At 38.0% G+C, this 19058-nt stretch overlaps 1 protein-coding gene across 1 annotated transcript in view; it reads left to right on the plus strand.

Moving 5' to 3' along the window:
* Positions 1-1958, plus strand: part of MTX2 (metaxin 2) — a 136163-nt gene extending 134205 nt beyond the window's left edge. The window contains exon 11 of the mRNA XM_056794028.1: positions 1940-1958. Coding sequence (XP_056650006.1) covers positions 1940-1943 — 4 coding nt within the window. The 3' untranslated portion in view covers positions 1944-1958. The remainder of the gene's footprint in view (positions 1-1939) is intronic.
* The last annotated feature ends 17100 nt before the right edge of the window (positions 1959-19058 follow it).

The raw sequence follows: 19058 nt of genomic DNA on the forward strand, positions 1-19058 counted from the left end.
CAATTAGAATAGCTTTTCTATTCTCCTCAAGCTATCTTAGTTCATCTAAACCTTTTCCAAAATAATTGTATTTTAATGTATTTATGCTACTTTGAGAAGCATATTCATAATGGCAAAAAGTTGAAATGGTGCTAGAGGCTATTAATAGTCTTTAAAATGCTTAGTGTTTACAAGAAACATTGCCAATATTCCAAGTCTCTGCTGAGTGTTCTGATGAATATATTATAAATGAGTGGACCTCCACAAATATTCTAATTCTCTACCTCCATTTATCCTAGGAACTCTCTGCTGAAGTGCCTCCTACAGGTTTAGAGTTATTTAGTGCCTTCTCTCTAGTATGAGCTCTTGCTTCATAGATGATATTCCAACTTTCCTTTCTCTTCTTCTGCTTCTCATTCTATGCCCATCTTTTATTGTTATCAACCTATTTATTGAATGTTGTCTTTATTCATGACAAGTCCTAGGTGCTCTTTCCAATATCAAAGCTAAATATTTGATGGCTACCTCTTGGGTTCATGGTTCTGTGTTATTGTTCAATCATAGATGAGCCCAACTCTTGGTGACCCCATTTGGGGTTTTCTTGGCAAAGAACCTGGAGTGGTTTGCCACATCCTTTTTCTAGTTCATTTTATAGATGAGAAAACTGAGGTGAACAGGGTTAAGTGTCTCTTCAAGTTACACAGCTAGTATCCAAAGGTCACATTTGAACTCAGGTCTTCCTAACTTTGTGGTTTCATATGGTTTCCTAAATGACTTCACTATCTAGGGAAGAAAAAAACATGCAAATAAACAAATACAATAATAGCCGACAGGTATACAGTGTTCCAGAAGTCTTAGTATAGTTTTAAAACTACTAAAGTTTCAATAAGCAACTTTAAAGTTTATCCTTAATCCTACCAATAAAACAAGCTAACAAAAAAACTTCATTCTTAATCCCAACAAATAAAATGGGTGAACAAAATAAGCTACCTTAAGCTTTATTAGTTTAAAAAACACTAAAACTTTCAGGACACTCTGTACAGTACTTTAAATAAAGTTATATCATTAATTGTCCCAATAACTGAATGGGGTAGTACTAGGGATATTATTATTATTATCCCTGTTTTACAAATGAGGAAACTAATGCTCAGAAAGATTAAGAGATTTACTTGCTTAGAGACAAACAATTAGAAAGTGTTAGAGGCAGAATTCAAACTTGTGTCTTTTCTGATGCCTACTCTATTGATTTTTTCTGCTATATCCCACTCCTCCATTCAGACACAGAAACAGAACACAGGAAGTCTATTAAACCCTGCTCAATGACAGGGTGATAATGAGGGTCTAGGGCAGTGATGGCAAACCTTTTAGAGACCACTCTGCTCCCCTCCCCCCAAGAGACTGAGTCTGTTCCCAGACAGGGGAGGGAAAAAGAGAGGGGAGTAGCCTGGGTGCTCTACTTAGAGGAGGGAGTAAGTGCTTCCATTGAGCTGCTGGGCAGAGGGGTGGGGAGGCACAGTGGAGAGGGGGAAGGGAGCAGCTCCACCCAAGTCTCTTTGCCTTTCTAGTAACTAACTCTGGTGGGCCTGTATGCCAAAGAGAGGTCTCTGTGTGCCATCTTTGGCATGTGTGCCATAGGTTCAACCTCACAGGTCTAGGGTATATAATACATGAATTTGGATTTGATAGGGTTAATGATGAATAGGTACAGGCAATATCACTTTGATTTCAAGGGTTTATGAGGGAATGATATTCCAGGGATACTGAAGATTTTAGTTTGAGATGTATATTATATGTAGGAACATAGCTGCAAATAATAATAATGTATAACAATTATATACCACTTTAAGGTTTGCCTAACATATAGCATTTTAAGGTTTGTGAAGCACTTTATGAATATTATTTCATTTGATCCTCCTAATAGCTCTAGGAAGTAGGTGCTATTATTATCCTTATTTTACAGATGAGGAAATTGAGGCAATCAGAGTTGAAGTGACTTGTCCAGAGATGCACATCTACTCTAAGGTGAGATTCAAACTCTTGTCTTTCTGGTAAAGTAAGTAAAGTAGGTGCCTTAAGGTAAAGTAGGACATTATCTAGAATAGCGGTTCTCAACCTCTCAATTTGTAGCAATGAGAATACGTAATGCATGTCAGGTATTTGCATTCCGAATCATAACTGTAGCAAAATTACAGTTTTGAAGTAGCCACCAAAATAATTTTTTGGGTTGGGGTCACTGCAACATGAAGAACTGTATTGTGGGGTCACGGCATTAGAAAGGTTGAGAATCACTGATCTAGAACCTCCATTGATATCTTGATGAATTAGGAAGAGAGAATAGAAAACAAATTAAGATAAAATGAAAGAAGGAACTATATACAACATATCATGAAAACTATAATGACTTTTTAGACTGACATCTCTGATTTTGCCTGACTACCTTCTCTATTTCCTATTAAGAATTCAGACTTTATGATGTTTTTTCACAAAAGATATAAAAGGTATGTCTCCCCCCATCCCATATAAACATGATATTCTGAGACCCCTGGAAAAGCTCATATACTGTGAGTTATTTTTTTTCAGTTATTTAATGATGAAGGTTTTGCTCAGAGCCATGAATGTCTTTTTGTCTGGATCCTTTTGTGAATAATACCATGCATTAGATTTTGTTGTTATTTCATTTGTGCCTGACTCTTGCTGACCCTTCTAGGGGTTTTCTTGGCAGAGATATGGAGTGACTTTCCATTTCCTTCTCCGGCTCATTTTACAGATGAGGAAAGTGAGGCAAACAGAGTTAAGTGACCTGACCAGGGTCCCACAGCCAGTAAGTGTCTGTGGCCAAATTTGAACTCAAGATGAATATTCCCGCCTCCAGGCTGAGCACTCTATCAACAATACCATCTAGCTGCCCAAGAGAAAAATTACTGTAGCTTTTCCAAAAAGGGAATGATATATATGGTGAGGACTTTGCTTTAATAATATCACAGAGAGACTTGAAGCAGGGAGACCAGTGAGGAGGCTATTGCAATAGTCTAGATGAGAGGAGATGAGCTTCTAAACTAGGGTAGAGACTGTAAGTGGAGAGAAGGCAATGGATGGGAGAGATGGCAAGGGAGAATTGATAAGACTTCACAACTGATTGGACATGTGGGGCAATGGAAAATGAAGTTTCTAGGATTAATTCTAGGTTTCAAGCTTGATTACCTGGAAGTTCAGAAGACAGATGGGGTTTTGGGAAAAAAGATAATGAGTTCTTTTTTGGACAAGTTGAGCTTGAGTTGCCCGTGAAACATCAAGTTTGAAATGCCAAATGGGCAGATGGTGATTCATGATTGGAACTCAGGAGTGAGACATGAGGACCTTTTGGAAATTGAAGGAGGTAGAGTGGTGCCAAGGACCTTAGAGCAATCAAGAGAGATACCTGTCTAAACTCAGGCTAGAGCTGGGCCTTGATTTTCTTAGGGCCTGAGAAGACATGATTAAGTTTAGCCTTACATCACCTGAACTTACAGTAAATGTTATTATTATTCAGTCTTGTTGTATAATGTTGTATTCGGTTCAGTTGTGTCTAACTCTATGACCCTGTGGACCATACTATCTTTGGGGTTTTCTTTATTAAAAAAAAAACTTAAAAAATTTTGAATTTAATTTCCCCCAATGTCATATAAAAACAATTTCCAACATTGGAATACTGAGTTATGAATTTTCTCCCTCCCTTTATTTCTCCCTCTCCTTAACTCTTCTCCCCTTTTAGATGACAACCTATCTTATATAGATTATACATATACAATCATGTAAAACATTTGTCCATGTTAGTCATTTTATAGAAGGAAACTAAAATTGAAAAAAAAATTAAGAAATTGAAAAAAGTTTGCTTTGATCTGGATTCAGACTCAGTTCTTTTTCTTTGGAAGTAGATGACATTTCTTATCATGAGTCCTTTGGGATAGTTTTAGATCATTATATTGCCAAGAAGAGCTGTTATTTATGGTTGTTCATAACTATAAAGTATTCCTGTCACTGTGCTACTCCTGATTCTACTTATTTCACTCTGATAAGTCTTTCCAGGTTTTTCTGAGCTCCTCCTGCTTGTCATTTTTTACAGCACAGTAGTATTCTATTACAATTATATACTCTAACATACTCAGCCATTCCCCAATTGACGAGTATCCCCTCACTTTCCAAATTTTTTCCCCAAATTCTTTGCCTCCCTAAAGAGAGCTGCTTTAAATATTATTGTACACATAGGTCCCCCCCCCCTTTTTTCAATCTCTTTGGGATACTAACTTAGTAATGGTATTTCTGGGTCAAAAAGTATGTACTGTTTCATAGCTCTTTGGGCAATTTGAGGTTCAAGTTGTTCTGAATGATTGAATCAGTTCACAACTCCTCCAACAGTGCATTCATGTCCCAGTTGTCTCACATCCCCTCAAAGTTGGGTCATTTCCCTTTTTGTCATAATAGCTAATCTGATAGGTGTGGGCTTGTACCTCAGAGTTGTTTTAATTTTCATTTCTCTCTAAATAATAGTGATTTAAGTTTAGATTTTTTTTCTTGACTAAGGAGCTTTGATTGTCTGAGTGCTTGTTCATATTCTTTGACCATTTATCAATTGGAGAATGACTTGTATTCTTCTATATTCAACTTGTTTCTCTATGTATTTGAGAAATAAGGCCTTTATTAGAGACATTTGTAAAATTTTTTGTACCATTATGACTACTGGGTATTACTTTCTGTCCTATTTACCCCAGTTTAGTTTCTAACCTCTGCCTCTCTATCGGGTTTTCTTGGCAGATACTGGGATGGTTTGCCTTTTCCTTCTCTAGTGGATTAAAGCAAACGGAGGTCAAGTGACTTGCACAGTATCACATAGCTAGGAAGGGTCTGAGGCCAGATTTGAACCCATCTTCTTGACTGTAGATCTGTCTCTTCCAAGGTTAATAGCATCATTATTCAAACTCCAATGTGCCTTATTTTAATTTTGGCTTTATTCACTGTTCTGATCTTTGAATGTGCATTGTAAAATAACTCAGATTCTAATAGGGTACATTAGTAAGAATATTCAAGAATAACAGTAGAGCCTTTGGGCTTAGAGAAGAATGATTCCTTCGATCTGAAAAGTATAACATACATCTGAGATTGTATAATATGTGATAGATGTCTGTGTGTGTTCGGTTTTTACAGTTGCATCTGATTCTTTGTGATCCCATTTGGGGTTTTGTTGGCAATGATATTGGAGTGGTTTGCCATTTCCTTCTTCAGCTCATTTTACAGTTGAAAAAATTGAAGTAAACAAGTTAAGTGACTTGCCCAGGGTCATGCAGCTTGTAAGCATCTGAGATCAGATTTGAACTTAGGCAGATGAGTCTTCCTGACTCCTGGCCCTAAGCTCTAGCTACTGTGTCACCTCACTGCCCAAATAGATGCCTTCCTGGGTCTTAATGCCAGTGTGGTTGTCTTCTTTTAAATGAACTCTTTGATTTCATTTCAAACCTTTGGGCCATCTTCCTTAATGAGAAATAAGAAGTGGCCTCTACTTACTGGCATACAGTTGTATAAAGAAAAGTGGATTTCCTGGGGAGATTTTTCTGTTTTATTTATTTTTCTCTCATGGCAGAAGCAGGAAAAAAGTAATTTGTTCAGACTAGTGAAATTTTTGGTGCCATTCCAAGATCTAGTCTATGTTGTTTAAAAAAATAAAACCTAACTCGCCAAAAGAAAACTCAACCCTATCCATGAGGGCAGTATTGACAATTTTTCACTTCCCTGTAATAAATATCATTGAGGTCTGTGGTTAAACCCTGCTAGTTGTTGTCTTGTTAGTAATGCACACTTAACGGCTGTAGCCATAAAATCCTGCCTGTTTTACAAGTGTTCCTAACATAATGGGAATGATCTCGATTCCAGACTAGATTATTATCTCAGGGACAAAACCATGGAACAATACCTATTATGCTTCTTCCAGTCCTACTATGTGCTGTATTTCATATGGACTAAACTAACATCCTTGTACTATAGGATCTGATGATTTGGGCTTTGGTATCTATTGTCTGTGGGTCACAGCTGATCTAAACACATTACATACAATAAGGCAGCATTCTTCAGACAAGAATAAGCACATATTGAGTTGCTAGATTCCTTTTTCTTGAAGCACACTTATCATTCTCAAAAAAAGGAGGCTTCTGGAATAACAAAATTTCAGGATGGCATCTGAAGATTGTACATTCATATTTTGCTCTTGACTGGTAATAAATTTGTAAACTCTTGACAGAGATCAAATATTGCTAATTGTTTCTAAAGAAGCAGGTGTAATAATGCTGAGGGTAAAAGAAGGGACAAAGAAAATTAATATCATAATAACCATCTTATAAATGGCCAATCAGCCAAAGTATGATACAAGTAAAATTTTAAAAGTTTATAATGGGGATCATTTAGAATATATTAATGATGTTATTTTGAGGCTATATTGGTCAGGGAAGCCAAATAATATTTTCAGGGGAAACAAAGGTGGGTGGGAGCTAAAATGTCACATGACAGAATTGGGAGCCAAAAAAAAATCTTAGCAATCTGAAAGGGTGGTGCAAATAAGTTGAAATGTGATAGAATAAATGTAAATTTTCACATTGTGGTTCAAAAAAGCAATTACATAAGTAAAAGGTTGGGAAAATATGGTGAATAAATAGAAATTTATGATGAAGACCTTGGAATTTTTAGTGGTCTGCAAACTTAATATGAATGAAGAGGCCATAAAGCAAAATGTGATGTTAGGTCACATTAATGGAAGCAATATGTCCAAAACAAGTGAAGTGAGAGTCTGCTTCACCCTGCCATGATCAGGATCTGCAGTATCTGTGTATCCATAGTATTGCACATCTGTAGTAATATGTTTAGTTTGGGATGCTATGTTTTGGAAAGGACCCTAGCTGACAAGAACATTCTGGATCATTAGGACGGTGAAAGAACTTGAAAGCATTCATAGGCAGATCTGTGGAAGAAAGTGACACTGCTTGGCCTAAGGAGGAGGAGATTTGGGAAGAACATGACAGCCATTTTCAAGTATATGAAAGATTATCATGTTGAAAAGAGAATTGTGCTTATTTTTATTTGGACCCTAGATCCTAGAGAGCAGCTAGGTTGTTTAGTAGATAGAGTGCCAAGTCTGCAGTTAGAAAGATTCATCTTCCTGAGTTCAAATCTGGCCTCACATACTAAATAGTTGTGTGACCCTAGGGAAGTCACTTAACGCCATTTGTCTCACTTCCTCATCTGTAAAATGAGCTGGAGAAGGAAATGGCAGACTACTCCAGTGACTTTGCTAAGAAAACTCCAAATAGGGTCCCAAAGAGTCAGATATGATTGAAACAAATGACTGACAGCTTTGGCCTGGGGTGGGTTGATGGGCATTCACTGCCCTCTCAAGTTCTGCCCTCACTCTATCCTCCAATTCCTCAGCTCCTGTAATCTGCCTTCCATTCCCTGCTAAAATTGTACTCCTAGATTTGGATTCAAGAGGACACAGGCTCTAATCTTGACTGCCACTTGCTACTTGTGCAACTTGTGTTAGTCACATAAATTCTCTAAGCCTCCGTTTTCTCAGTAAAATGAAGGGGTTGGTTTTGATGGACTCTAAGAGTTCTCTTAGTTCTAAATCTATGATTCTTTGATCACCCTACAATCCATCTTTCACATATAACTGCTAAAGTAATCTTTCCAACACACAGATTTGATTACATCATTCCCTTGATCAAGAACTCTCATTTAGTTGCTGCTTCCTACTTAATGAAACACATTTTTGAAGTTGGCATTCAAGACCCTTCACAATCTAACTTTGACCTACCTTTCTAGCTTATTTTCATAGCATTTCTTTGGCATATCATATACTCTAACCAAATTGGGCTATTCATTTGTTGCTGATCTCTTCCTTCCTCTTGCCTTTTTACCTTTTTTAGACACTATACTCCATTTCTGAGAGACTCTGCCTCTTCTGACCTATTTCTTTAAGACCAAGCTATGATTCTGCTTCTTCTATGAAGCTTTTCTTGGTCCTCTGACTAGACATGATTCTTTAGTTGAATCTCTTGGGTCACTGTTTGACTTGAACTGGTCCATTTAATCATTTTCTAATGGTTATTCATGTACATATTCTTTCTCCTCTTCCTAACTCCTTCTAGACAACAAACTCCTTGAGGTCAAGTTCTATACTGTTTCCTTACTCACAGAAGGTTCTTTATAAGGATTTATAAAATTGAATTTTGGCTGGAAGTGAGAATGCTTGTTTTTAATTCGATGTTGTGACATTTGGCAAGTCTGTTCAACTCTTTTGTGCCTTAGTTTCTTCATCTGTAAAGTGAAGAATTTGAATACAAATACCACTAAGGCCTCTTCTAGACTATACAGTCTCTGAATCTATGAGCCTGGGTCTGAAAGTTTAGCTGTCACACAGTTGTGTAGGCCACCACCAATGTTTACCACACTGAGATAATTGAGCTCTAATTTAAAACACATTTACCTTTCAAGAACTAATGAAAACTCGGGTGATTTTTAGTCAAACTTCCATGTCCTGCTGGATACAGAAATGTTCCATATGTCTTGCACATGCTGGTAATATATGCAAATCCCAAGGAAGGCATTTTCTTTTCCCAGGGTTTATAATGGTTTCTAGGATGCAGAAGTACCATAATTTTATTGATTCTGACAAAGTATTTCAAATGGCATCATTCTGAAAGTTGGCCATAGCAGTTTCTATTCAAGAGACATTCTTCTTCTCCTTGGTGATTTGTGTGTTTGGTCATGGTATCCCAAATGATAGTCATGGATGTTGAAGTCCACTGTTCAGCAAATAAGCAACAAGCTAGCATTTGCCAAGGATGTTCAAGAGGGTTCCACTGCTCAGGGTTAGGGGACAAGTACCATTTGAGCAAATTATTCCAGCAAGTATTTGAACATGGTTTTTGTTACTACAGCAGACATTCAAGCATTTTTGTTATTATTTTGTTATTGTTGTTATTGTATATTTTGTTACTACAATTAGGGAGACTGAATAATTGAGCTGTGGGTTCAGAAAAGCCACATCTGTTGCCAATAAACCTAAAAAAGGCACCAGACTTTGTCCCATTCTATGGCTACCTTTTCAGAAGCAGAGAAAATTTAGCAAAAACCAAGACTCTCAGCTGCTATTTGGGTCAGTCCATTATGTTGTAGTGATAGAGCCATGTGTGTTGAAAAGAAGGAAAACACCCAAGAAAACCACTACAAGGTCTGTATCCAAAGAGATCAAAGGTAGGGGGGAACGCCCTACTCATACAGAAATATTTATAGCAGCTTTTTTTGCGGTGCCAAAGAATTGGAAACTAAAGGGATGTCTATCATTGTGGAATGGCTGGACAAGTTGTGATGTGTGATGGTAATGGAATACTGTTGGGCCATAAGAAATAACAAACAAGATGATCCCCCTAAAACCTGCAGACTTATATGAAAGTGATGCAAAAATGAAGTCAGAAGAACCAGTAGATTATTGTATACAGTGACAGCAATAAAGTTCAATGATCAACTATGAATGACAGCTATCATCAGCAATATAAGGATCAAGGATGATTTCAAGGGACTCAGGATGAGAAAGGTTATCCACTGCCATAGAGGGAACTGACAGAGTTGGAATGCAAATTGAAGCATACCATTACTCACTTTATTTCCTCCATGAATTTTTCTCTAGTATAAGCAATATGTGTCTACTTTTACAATATGACAAGCATGAAATCATGTATTGTATGATAACACATATACAACCTATATTGTGTTCTCTGCTATCTTGGGGAAGATAGGGAGGGACAGAACATAGATCACAAAATGTCAGAAAACAATTGTTAAAAATTTTATTGACAAATAATCTGAAAAAAAAATTAATGAAAAGAAAAAAGAAAAGGAAAACAAGAAAATCAGGGAGGCCTGTTGGTGGCAAAGAGCCATGGTTTAGGGGTGCAGTATGTCCATGTAACATTTTTGTATGCCTGTGTTAATGTTACTTTGCCTTGTGTGTGTCCCTGGGAAAATTTTGTGTGTAGCAAACTGCCTGAGGTCTCAGAAACAGAGTAAACTAAAGGTCTGGGAAACAATGACTAGTGTCAAAAGGTCAGAGATAGTTGGGTCCTTGACAATACCTTCTGAGCCCTTCCCTATTCTCTTAGGGTTTCTCATGCCAGAAGTTTTGAGATCTTGACATTGACATAAGCCAGTTAAACAGTACCCTCAAAGAAATAGCAGAGGAGGTAAGTGCTTTATAGTTATCATGTCAGTTGTTACTGAGTGTTCCTAAAATGTTCCTTTAGAAGCATGAGAAATGTTATTTGCAATTGATGATCCATCTAGCCCAGGATTAACCCCAAGATATTTTGTGGATATACTGATTTTTAGGTTACAGATTGACGGAAACAGCACAATACTTGGTGCACGGTAATCAATTAATCAATTAATCAATTTCTAATTAATTGATTAATTGAAATCGATTAGATTTTAAATCTATTTATTAAATCTATTGTGGGAGAAATTCAAATAGTCAAATAGTCCCCACTCTCATGAGGACAATGGATCTTCATGACATATAAGGGTTATGCGAATACTCCATGGTCCCCCTTGTTTTTAGCCTAGGTTTTAAGTGAACTAAACACAACTTCAGAATTATGCAAGATGAGTTGCTTCAGGATTTATAGAAATTACCTTAAAGTTTTAGGTTTTGCCCTCCGAGTCTCTGAGTGGGACAAGCAAGACATGAAAAACAGTTCTACTATTATCTGTTGCAGAAAATGCCATCATGAAGATTTCTTAGCATCTCCTGGGGGTAGTGTATGCTTTAGCCTCTTTCATGCAGTGGCTCATGTCCATTATTGAGCAGTCTTTTACAGGGATGGGAGATTAAGCTCAGTTGTGAAAGATCAGACATATGGCCTGAGGCCAAATCTGAAGAATACATTGTCATTGCTCAGATCCCCTCTTAGGCATGCTATGTTCTTACTCTAAGACACATAAGAACCTGCCATGTATCACATAAGATTCCACAGAGATATCACATGAACTCTTTTTTTTAAACCCTTGTCTTTTGTCTTAGAATGAATTGGTTGCAAGGCAAAAGAACTATAAGGGCTAGGCAATGGGGATTAAATGACTTGCCCAAGGTCACACAACTAAACAGTGTCTGAGGTCATATTTGAACCCAGGACTTCCTATCTCTAGACCTGGATCTCAATCCACTGAGCCATCTAGCTGCCTCCTCACATGAACTCATGAATGATTCCTTCTAGAGGCACAACAAGTTGAGCTACATACAATACAATCAAAAGAAGTGGGGGAATCTGATTCTCCTCCCTCCCTGTTATCAGCTCAGTTGATATAGTCATAGAATATAGTAAAGAAAAAAATGAAAAGGCTTTTATCTATGACCTGATTCCTTTTTGAGATATGATAATATCTCCATTTAAGTCAAGAAGGGAATGAGGCAATTGGCTGGGAGGGAAAGTCATCCACATTTAAGTAGCTTTTAAATAATCAAGGCTCAGAGCATTTGCAGAGAGGGACCACAACTCATGTCATGGCATCCAGTAATGGAATGAATGAAATCCCTTCTAGAACTCGAGACCACCACAATGGAGACATTGCAAGTTTCTTGGAGTCTTCCCTGCTTTTTACTCCCTAACTGATATGGTCCTGCTTGGGTCTCTGTGGCCTATGAAACATACTTTTACAAGTTCTACTCTATTTCATCTATCATCATACCCTCACTCATGGGCATCTCCTCTTGTCATTTCTTGCCACTTCTTTCTCACCTTCTACATTTAGTCCAGATAAGATTCTCCCACCCTAAGGCAAAGGGTTCTTGCCATATTGCCAGTTTTGCCTTATGTCTGCTTTATGTTGTGACTTGGATTCATGTTACGAACAAACCAGAACATGCTCTTATTTGAGAGATTCCCCTGGATTATTCCTGCCTATTATTAGAATGCTTTGCATAGGGTTGGATTACTTGTAAATGGCAATTGTTATTGTATGAAAATAGCGACTAGCTGGTGTCCAGAGATTCTTTTTTTATTTGATAATTTTGAAAATTTGATAATTTTGATAAATTTTGTTTTAACAACTGACCAATATCGACATGATTTGTATTTTCTTCTCATGCACTTTTTCATGGGTTGTAGATCATCTATGCAAGATTTGTCATAAGACCTCAACAATAATGTCATAAGATAAATTATGGAAATCTGCATGGATGGAGGGAGCACTCACTGTGGAGAAATCCCAGCTCATTTGAAGATTGCTAAGTTATCTAGGTTTCTGCCTCCTACTCTAAGAGAAGATTTGCTCTCTATTGATAGTTGGGAAGGTCAGAGTGGAGAGGCTGTGAAAGGTAACTGAGGGCAGTTCTTAGATTCATTAGCAACTCCACTGAGGAGAATGAGGAAGAGTATTTTATGAAACCTAATAAATATTTTATGAAAAGGTCAACCATAGCATATGATGTGTTGCAGGTATATTTCCAGAACAGTGGGTTGTTTCAAATACATGAAAACTCCTAAAGGGCAGAAGGCATTCTAACAACATTAGATTTGTACTCCTCAAACTATATTTGTAACTTTATTACCCCCCCAATTGAGCTTTGATCCAGCAGTTTCACTACTAACCATGTACTACCCCCCAAAAAAAGATAAAAGGAAGTCCCCATATCTACCCAAAACATTTATAAGTAGCACTTTTTAGGTAGCAAAAAAAATTGAAAATAAGTTGCATGCCTATCATTTGTGGGTATGGTTGAATGAATTATAGTATATGAATGGAAAGTAATATAAGGATGTAGAATTTTGAGAATTATGGAAAACAAGAGTGAATGTGAGATTCTCCCCCCCCCCCCCAATGCTAGCCTCATAACTGTTCAGAACAGCCTGTTTTTATGCAGACCTCTGCTTAATCATCATGGCATACAGCATATTCATGCAAAGGGCAGAGGTTATGTCAATGGCATAACTGGCCGCTGTAGAGACCAAGATATAGGATGAAGACACTGGCCAATTTACTCAAGTGATACCACTACTGACACCACCTCTGTAAAGCAGTGCTATCTATATAAGGGGGCCCTCACAAGGCTAGTGGTCTTCAGTTGCCAACCAGAGTCTGGCTTTATTGTGAGACTGACCCTCTCTCAATAAATCTGTTTCTTTTTAGCCTGGAGACTTTGTTTTATTTTTTTGGTGCCTTGGCTAACAAATTTTTGTCACACAAGAAAATACATAAGAAAAGTTGAAGGAATGTACATATCTATAATAATGTAAATTAAAACATCACAAAATGATAACTCATAATAAATTTAATGGGCTATATTGAATCCAAAGATTAGCTGATAGGTCTTCCACAGGACTATGGAAGCCAAGTGGATGAAATGAAGACTGAACTGGTCTTTTTTTCACAAATGTTTCTCTTTGTTCCAAAGGAGAACTTAAGGCTAGAAACAAAGGCATCTAGTGAGACCATTATGACCTACAAAGTGTAAAGACATTCGTAAAAATTTTTGTAAGTGTAAACACCTTCACCCAGGGAGGAAATAATCCTGAGTAAGAATAACCAACATGTTTATAAATAGAAGGAAGGCTTCTGATTTATAAGAACATGTATTTGTATGCAGCCTAATATTCTTTTGTAACAAAGTTATCTTGTTCTGTCCATTAATTAGGCCACAAGATGGTAGAGGAACAATATAAGTTGCTTTTGATACAATAACAAGTATCCTGGTTCTCTGAAAGTAGCAAGATACAATTTTGCCCCACATTATGGAAGTGGAGGGGCTGCTGAAAGAGTTGCCCTCCTGGAGCCTGCTTGTCCCCAGAGTGAACATTAGACTATGAGCTCCTTGAGAGTAGAGATAGTTTTTGCTTTCTTTGTGTGTGTTTTTTGAAACCCTTACTTCCTGTCTTAGAATTGATACAAGGTATCAGGTTCAAGACAGAAATGGGCTAAAGGCTAGACAACTGGAGTTAAGTGACTTGCCCAGGGTTACACATCTAGGAAGTGTTTTGACCTCAGGAAGGTGAGTCTTCCTGACTCCAGGCTTGGCACTCTATCCATTGAATCACCTAACTGCCCCAATGTAGAGAGCTTGTGATTTGCCCCAAATTGACACAGCAGTAATATGACTGACCCTGGATTTAAACCCATGCTCCCAGACTATAAGTCCAGAGACCTCTCCCAGAGCCACATTTGTAATCATTATTAACAAAAGAGGCCCATTGCTTATTTCTATTTATTCTTTCTCCAGAGGTGGACATTTACATGTTATTCTTCAAACTACATTTCTGTTGCTGTATATAATGTTCTCTTAGTTCTGCTAATTTTGCTCTTCATAATTACACACAGGTCTTAGCATATTTAAAAAAATTAAAATGCTCGTCATTTCTTATAGCACAATAGTATTCTATCACAACCATATGCTACAACTTGTTTAGTCAGTCCCCAGTTGATGGGCATCTTCTCAATTTTCAGTTCTTTGCCACTATGGAGAGCTACTATAAATATTTTAGAACATATCATTCTTTCCTTTTCCCCTGATTACCTTGGGAAACAAACCTAAGAGGGGGTATTCCTGGGTCAAAGAGAATACACAGTTTTATAATTCTTTGGGTACGATTCCAGGTTGCTCTTCAAAATGGTTGGATCAGTTCAAAGCTTGTTTATAATGAATTTGCAAAAAAACCCTTTTGGTTCTAAGTTCATACACACACACACACACACGTACATTGTCTTAAAAGTAAAAATAAATGTTGATGTTTTCTGTTAAACATTTGAAAGAGTTGGCTAAAATGGTTGGTTAGTTCATCATCAGTCTCAATGTTAAGCTTTAAGTATACCGTCAAACAATCAAAGACAAGCACAGCACACCTTTGAGAGGTGTTTGTTCCAGTTTGTTTGGATTTGCTCTTTGTTCCAGTTTGATTGGATTTGAGCCTACACTAGGGCAGAAAGTAAAGGCAACCCTGAGCTGTGAGTTGAATCCCAGGTCTTACCAGTGCAGAGAAATCGTATGCATGATGATCACCATTATTTCTCTTGTTTCAGTTGTCTTGATAGCAAAAATGGCCTGTTTATAAACAGTAATCTATAGAGGACAGAGAGGGACATCTGTATGATAGATTACCATTGGCAAACTGACTGCCCAATGGTTCTTACTGGCTCTAATTAAAGGAAGACTATGTCGGGGGTCCCAGGCAGAGATGACAATAGGGCAGCAGTCCCCAAAATAGCTGCAAAGGAAAACAGATTCATTTGACTGATTGCATGATGTCTGAATTAATGGCCAGGAAATGAGCTATTATTGCATACTTACTGCTAGGCTATTTTATAAAGCTTGTGTTGTTCATGCTCCCATTTACTTGAACTTGGGGAAATGTAGGCAGCGGAAGAGGAACTTTGCTCAGTTGTTGTTTGGCGAATATAACACCAATTCCAATAGTGCTTAAACTTAGGAAAAAAACACACTTTCTGTTCCTGCCAATTTAATATTGAAGTTTCTAAAATAAGTGAGCTTATGAAATCATTGCTTAGAGCATGTAGTTACTAGCCAATTATTGATTTAGCAAGAAATAGTTTTATGTTCAGTTGCTATTTAAATAGCTGTTTTTATTCTGAAAGATTCTGAGATCTTCTATAACTTAACTCTTCTTGCTGTATTCCTCTTAGAGAAATAAGTGATAAATGTCCTTATTTTGTCTCGCCCAGCTAACTCAGTGGGTTAAAGCACCAGGCAAATTAGGCCAAGGTCTTGCATTGCATTCCCCTCTTGGGTACTTAGCTGTTCTATGCTCCGTGCCTACCAACTTGCACTCTTCACCCCAGCCGGCTATCTTGAAATGTCTGCAGTTCATCACAAGGGCGGCTGGAATAGAAAAATGTGAGTGGATCAGTGCAAATACTCCCCACTAATGGTTAGACCAAACCAAAGTGGGTGCCCTACTAATTATGGGTCAGAGATTCTCATCCTCTACCAACAACATTTTGCCCATGTGGAAATGGAGATACAAGCCAGTTCAGTGGTTTTCTCAGAGTTACAAAGCAACACGCAAATAGAGCTGGAAGGAGAATCCACATGGGCTGATTTCCCCCTGATAAATATTCTGGGGTGTGCATGTATCCCTTCAATACTATATTTCCAGGATATTGAGTTGTTCTGTGGGAAAGAGTGTCATTTGAAGAATGTTCCATTGTATATTCACATTTTCTTCTATCCTTTGGTACAAAGTCATGCATGTGAATTATATTTTAGATGGCTTTATCTTTTCTATCTATCTATATTCATATAGGAAGGCATGTATATTTATATGTGTGTATATGCATATATTTGGATATATAGACATGTATATGTGCATATAGATGTATAAAAATTCACACACATATATAGCTATATTTATATAATATGTCTATGTATTTATCTATTGGTCTATCTATTGAGAATCATATTACCTTCACTAAAGCTGATCTTACATATTACATTATGGTACAGAGTGAAGACTATAACTACAAAATGCCAACTCTGACAAGTTCTGCCAAGCTAGAAAATCTTCAAATATGGGCTTAGCAAGGACTGTTGTCCAAGGAGACTAGCCAATTAAATTCTGGAGAAGTTCATTACCAGTTTGGCACACACACAGAGGTTTGAATATTTAATATTTCTCTCTAACTAAACATATATACATAGTAGTAGTCTCTTGGTAACCGAGGATGACGATTGTCTTTGTGCGCTTTCATCTGTGATGTAGATGTGTGTGCACAAAGACACTTGTGCGTGAAGGAGATTCAAGTGGAAGAGTCGATGCACAGAGACAGTCCCACTCTCTCAGCGTTGGAAGCCTGGGTCCAGTGGCACGAAACATCGTTACACCTGGAGACTTCCTCAGCTGCATTGGATGGCCGTGTTGTCCTTTGTGCTCCAACACGCCCTAAGCACTCCACAGTGCTTTGTTGCGTCGCCTTCTCAGACGTTGAACCTTCTTATTGGTTTCTTCCGTCTGTTTGGCCAAAGCAGTTTTCACATGCTGGGTGAGCAAAGCCCTGGTTCACCAGGGGTCGATGACAACCTGATGGCTACCCTCACAAGGTTTAGCCAGTATGTTGAAGCCGTTGCCCAGGGTGTGGCCGCTGCCACATGCTAGCAGCTACTGGGAGCCACAAGTGAGAGCTGGGTGTCAGGTGGGGGTCAGAGGCTGGAGAGCTGCCCTAGTAGGGCATGACAAGCCTTCCATACCAGAGATACTACTCCTCCCTGAGCACCCCATATACTTGTGTATATATGTATTATGATGTGCTAAGATGTATGATTCCCTTGGAATATTGAACTCCTATTATTACAGATTGGCCATCCTTCTACAACCTAAAATTTAGAGCTTTGCCTAGGGCAGAGATTAAGTGACTTGTCCACTTAAACAGCTTTAACTAAAACTTGAAATCAGGTCTTCATAGCTCCGAGGTGGCTTTCTATCCTAGGCAGCTAATCCATGCTGCCTCTTATGTACATATTTTTATGTATATAAATACATATTTCCATATAAAGTATCTACACACTATACACTTTGAAACTGTGATTGAATTTACATGATTTCCTCTAAATTGACTAGTTTGTTTTCATTTTACAACAAATGGAGGCCCATGATATTCGATGAATCTATCCATATCCCTGGCTTTTCTGTTGACTTTCCTAATTGTTTCATTGGAGATGAATGACAACTCTGGGCAGAGCTTTGGCTCCAAAAGCCATGCCAGGGGTAGCAAGGAGAGGAGAGCAGTAAAGGACAGGGGTAGCTGTCAGAAACTCCACTTCCCTTTTTCCGAGTCAGCCACTATTCATCAATTTCTCTCCCTCTACCTCCCTCTCATCAGCCTTTCCTTCTCTTGTCCTTTCATCTATTAAGTTTCTACCATATGCACAGCGCTATGTAAGATGCTGAGACGGATGTCAAAATCAATGTAAGACATAGCCCCCATCTTCTAGGAGCTTACATCTATTTGAAAAGACAAGAGATGAGAAACAAGTGACTAACAATATGATTAATAGCTAAAAATGGATAATACAGATGATATGTGCTATAGCGGTTTAGATAAGGGAGAGATTAGCTGTATGAAGGAGATGGTACTTGAGCTACGGATTTGGAGAAAGGTAAGATTTTGATAAGTGAATGGAAGAGTGAATGGCATTCGCATAGGGAGAAAATATTAGCCAGGGTTTCTAGTCTGAAACTAGCATTTTCAAGTGGGCCAAATTTTTTTCTGCCCACTCAACCTCAAGACTCCTTGAAATTGACAGGCGTTCAAATGGATGAACGTGGAATATCTCAGGCATCAGCCAGCTTTAAGAGCTCTACTGAGTGTGACTGGCTCACACAATAAACTCCCCAGTGGCTATTTATTCCCCTGAGGCTCCAGTAAAAAACAGACCAGTTGTCCCCCCCCCTCTTGTTCCCTCCCCACTACTGCATTTTTACTACTGTTGTTGTTGATTCTCAGAGTGAGAAAGGTCACAAAAAGCCTCCCTAACCTGTCAGGGCATTCCATTAGGAGCCAATCAGACTGTGCAAGGAAGACATCTAAAACCTCAATGAATTGATGGATATGTTTTTAGGCATCTTAACAAATATATCTGCTCTTTTTTTTTCCTTTCTACCTTACAACTCATTTATGTTGTCTAGATGCAGCCTGAAAGAACCTTGGCTGCCAACTTCAATGGTTTTATATAATAGTATGTTTTTTAAAGCATTTTTTCCTACTACAAATGTCAACTGCAAAATTAATAGTTAGAAAAATGGTAGTGAATGAAAACTTTCAGACTTATAGGATGATAGATTTTGAACTGGAAAGGACCTTTGAGGCCATCAAATCCAATTCACTCATTTTTACAGATGAGGGTGTTTGAGGGGCAGAGAGTTAAATGATTTGCCTTGTGTCACACAGCTAGTAATTGTCAATGGGAGGGTTTGAACCTAGGTCTAACTGCCTCCCCCTCCAGCACTCTAGCTTCTATTGTCTCTTTTAGAGTCTACTTTAAAACACACTAAAAGAAA

The sequence above is a fragment of the Monodelphis domestica genome, chromosome 4 (assembly GCF_027887165.1).
Source record: "Monodelphis domestica isolate mMonDom1 chromosome 4, mMonDom1.pri, whole genome shotgun sequence".
Classification (NCBI taxonomy): Eukaryota; Metazoa; Chordata; class Mammalia; order Didelphimorphia; family Didelphidae; genus Monodelphis; species Monodelphis domestica.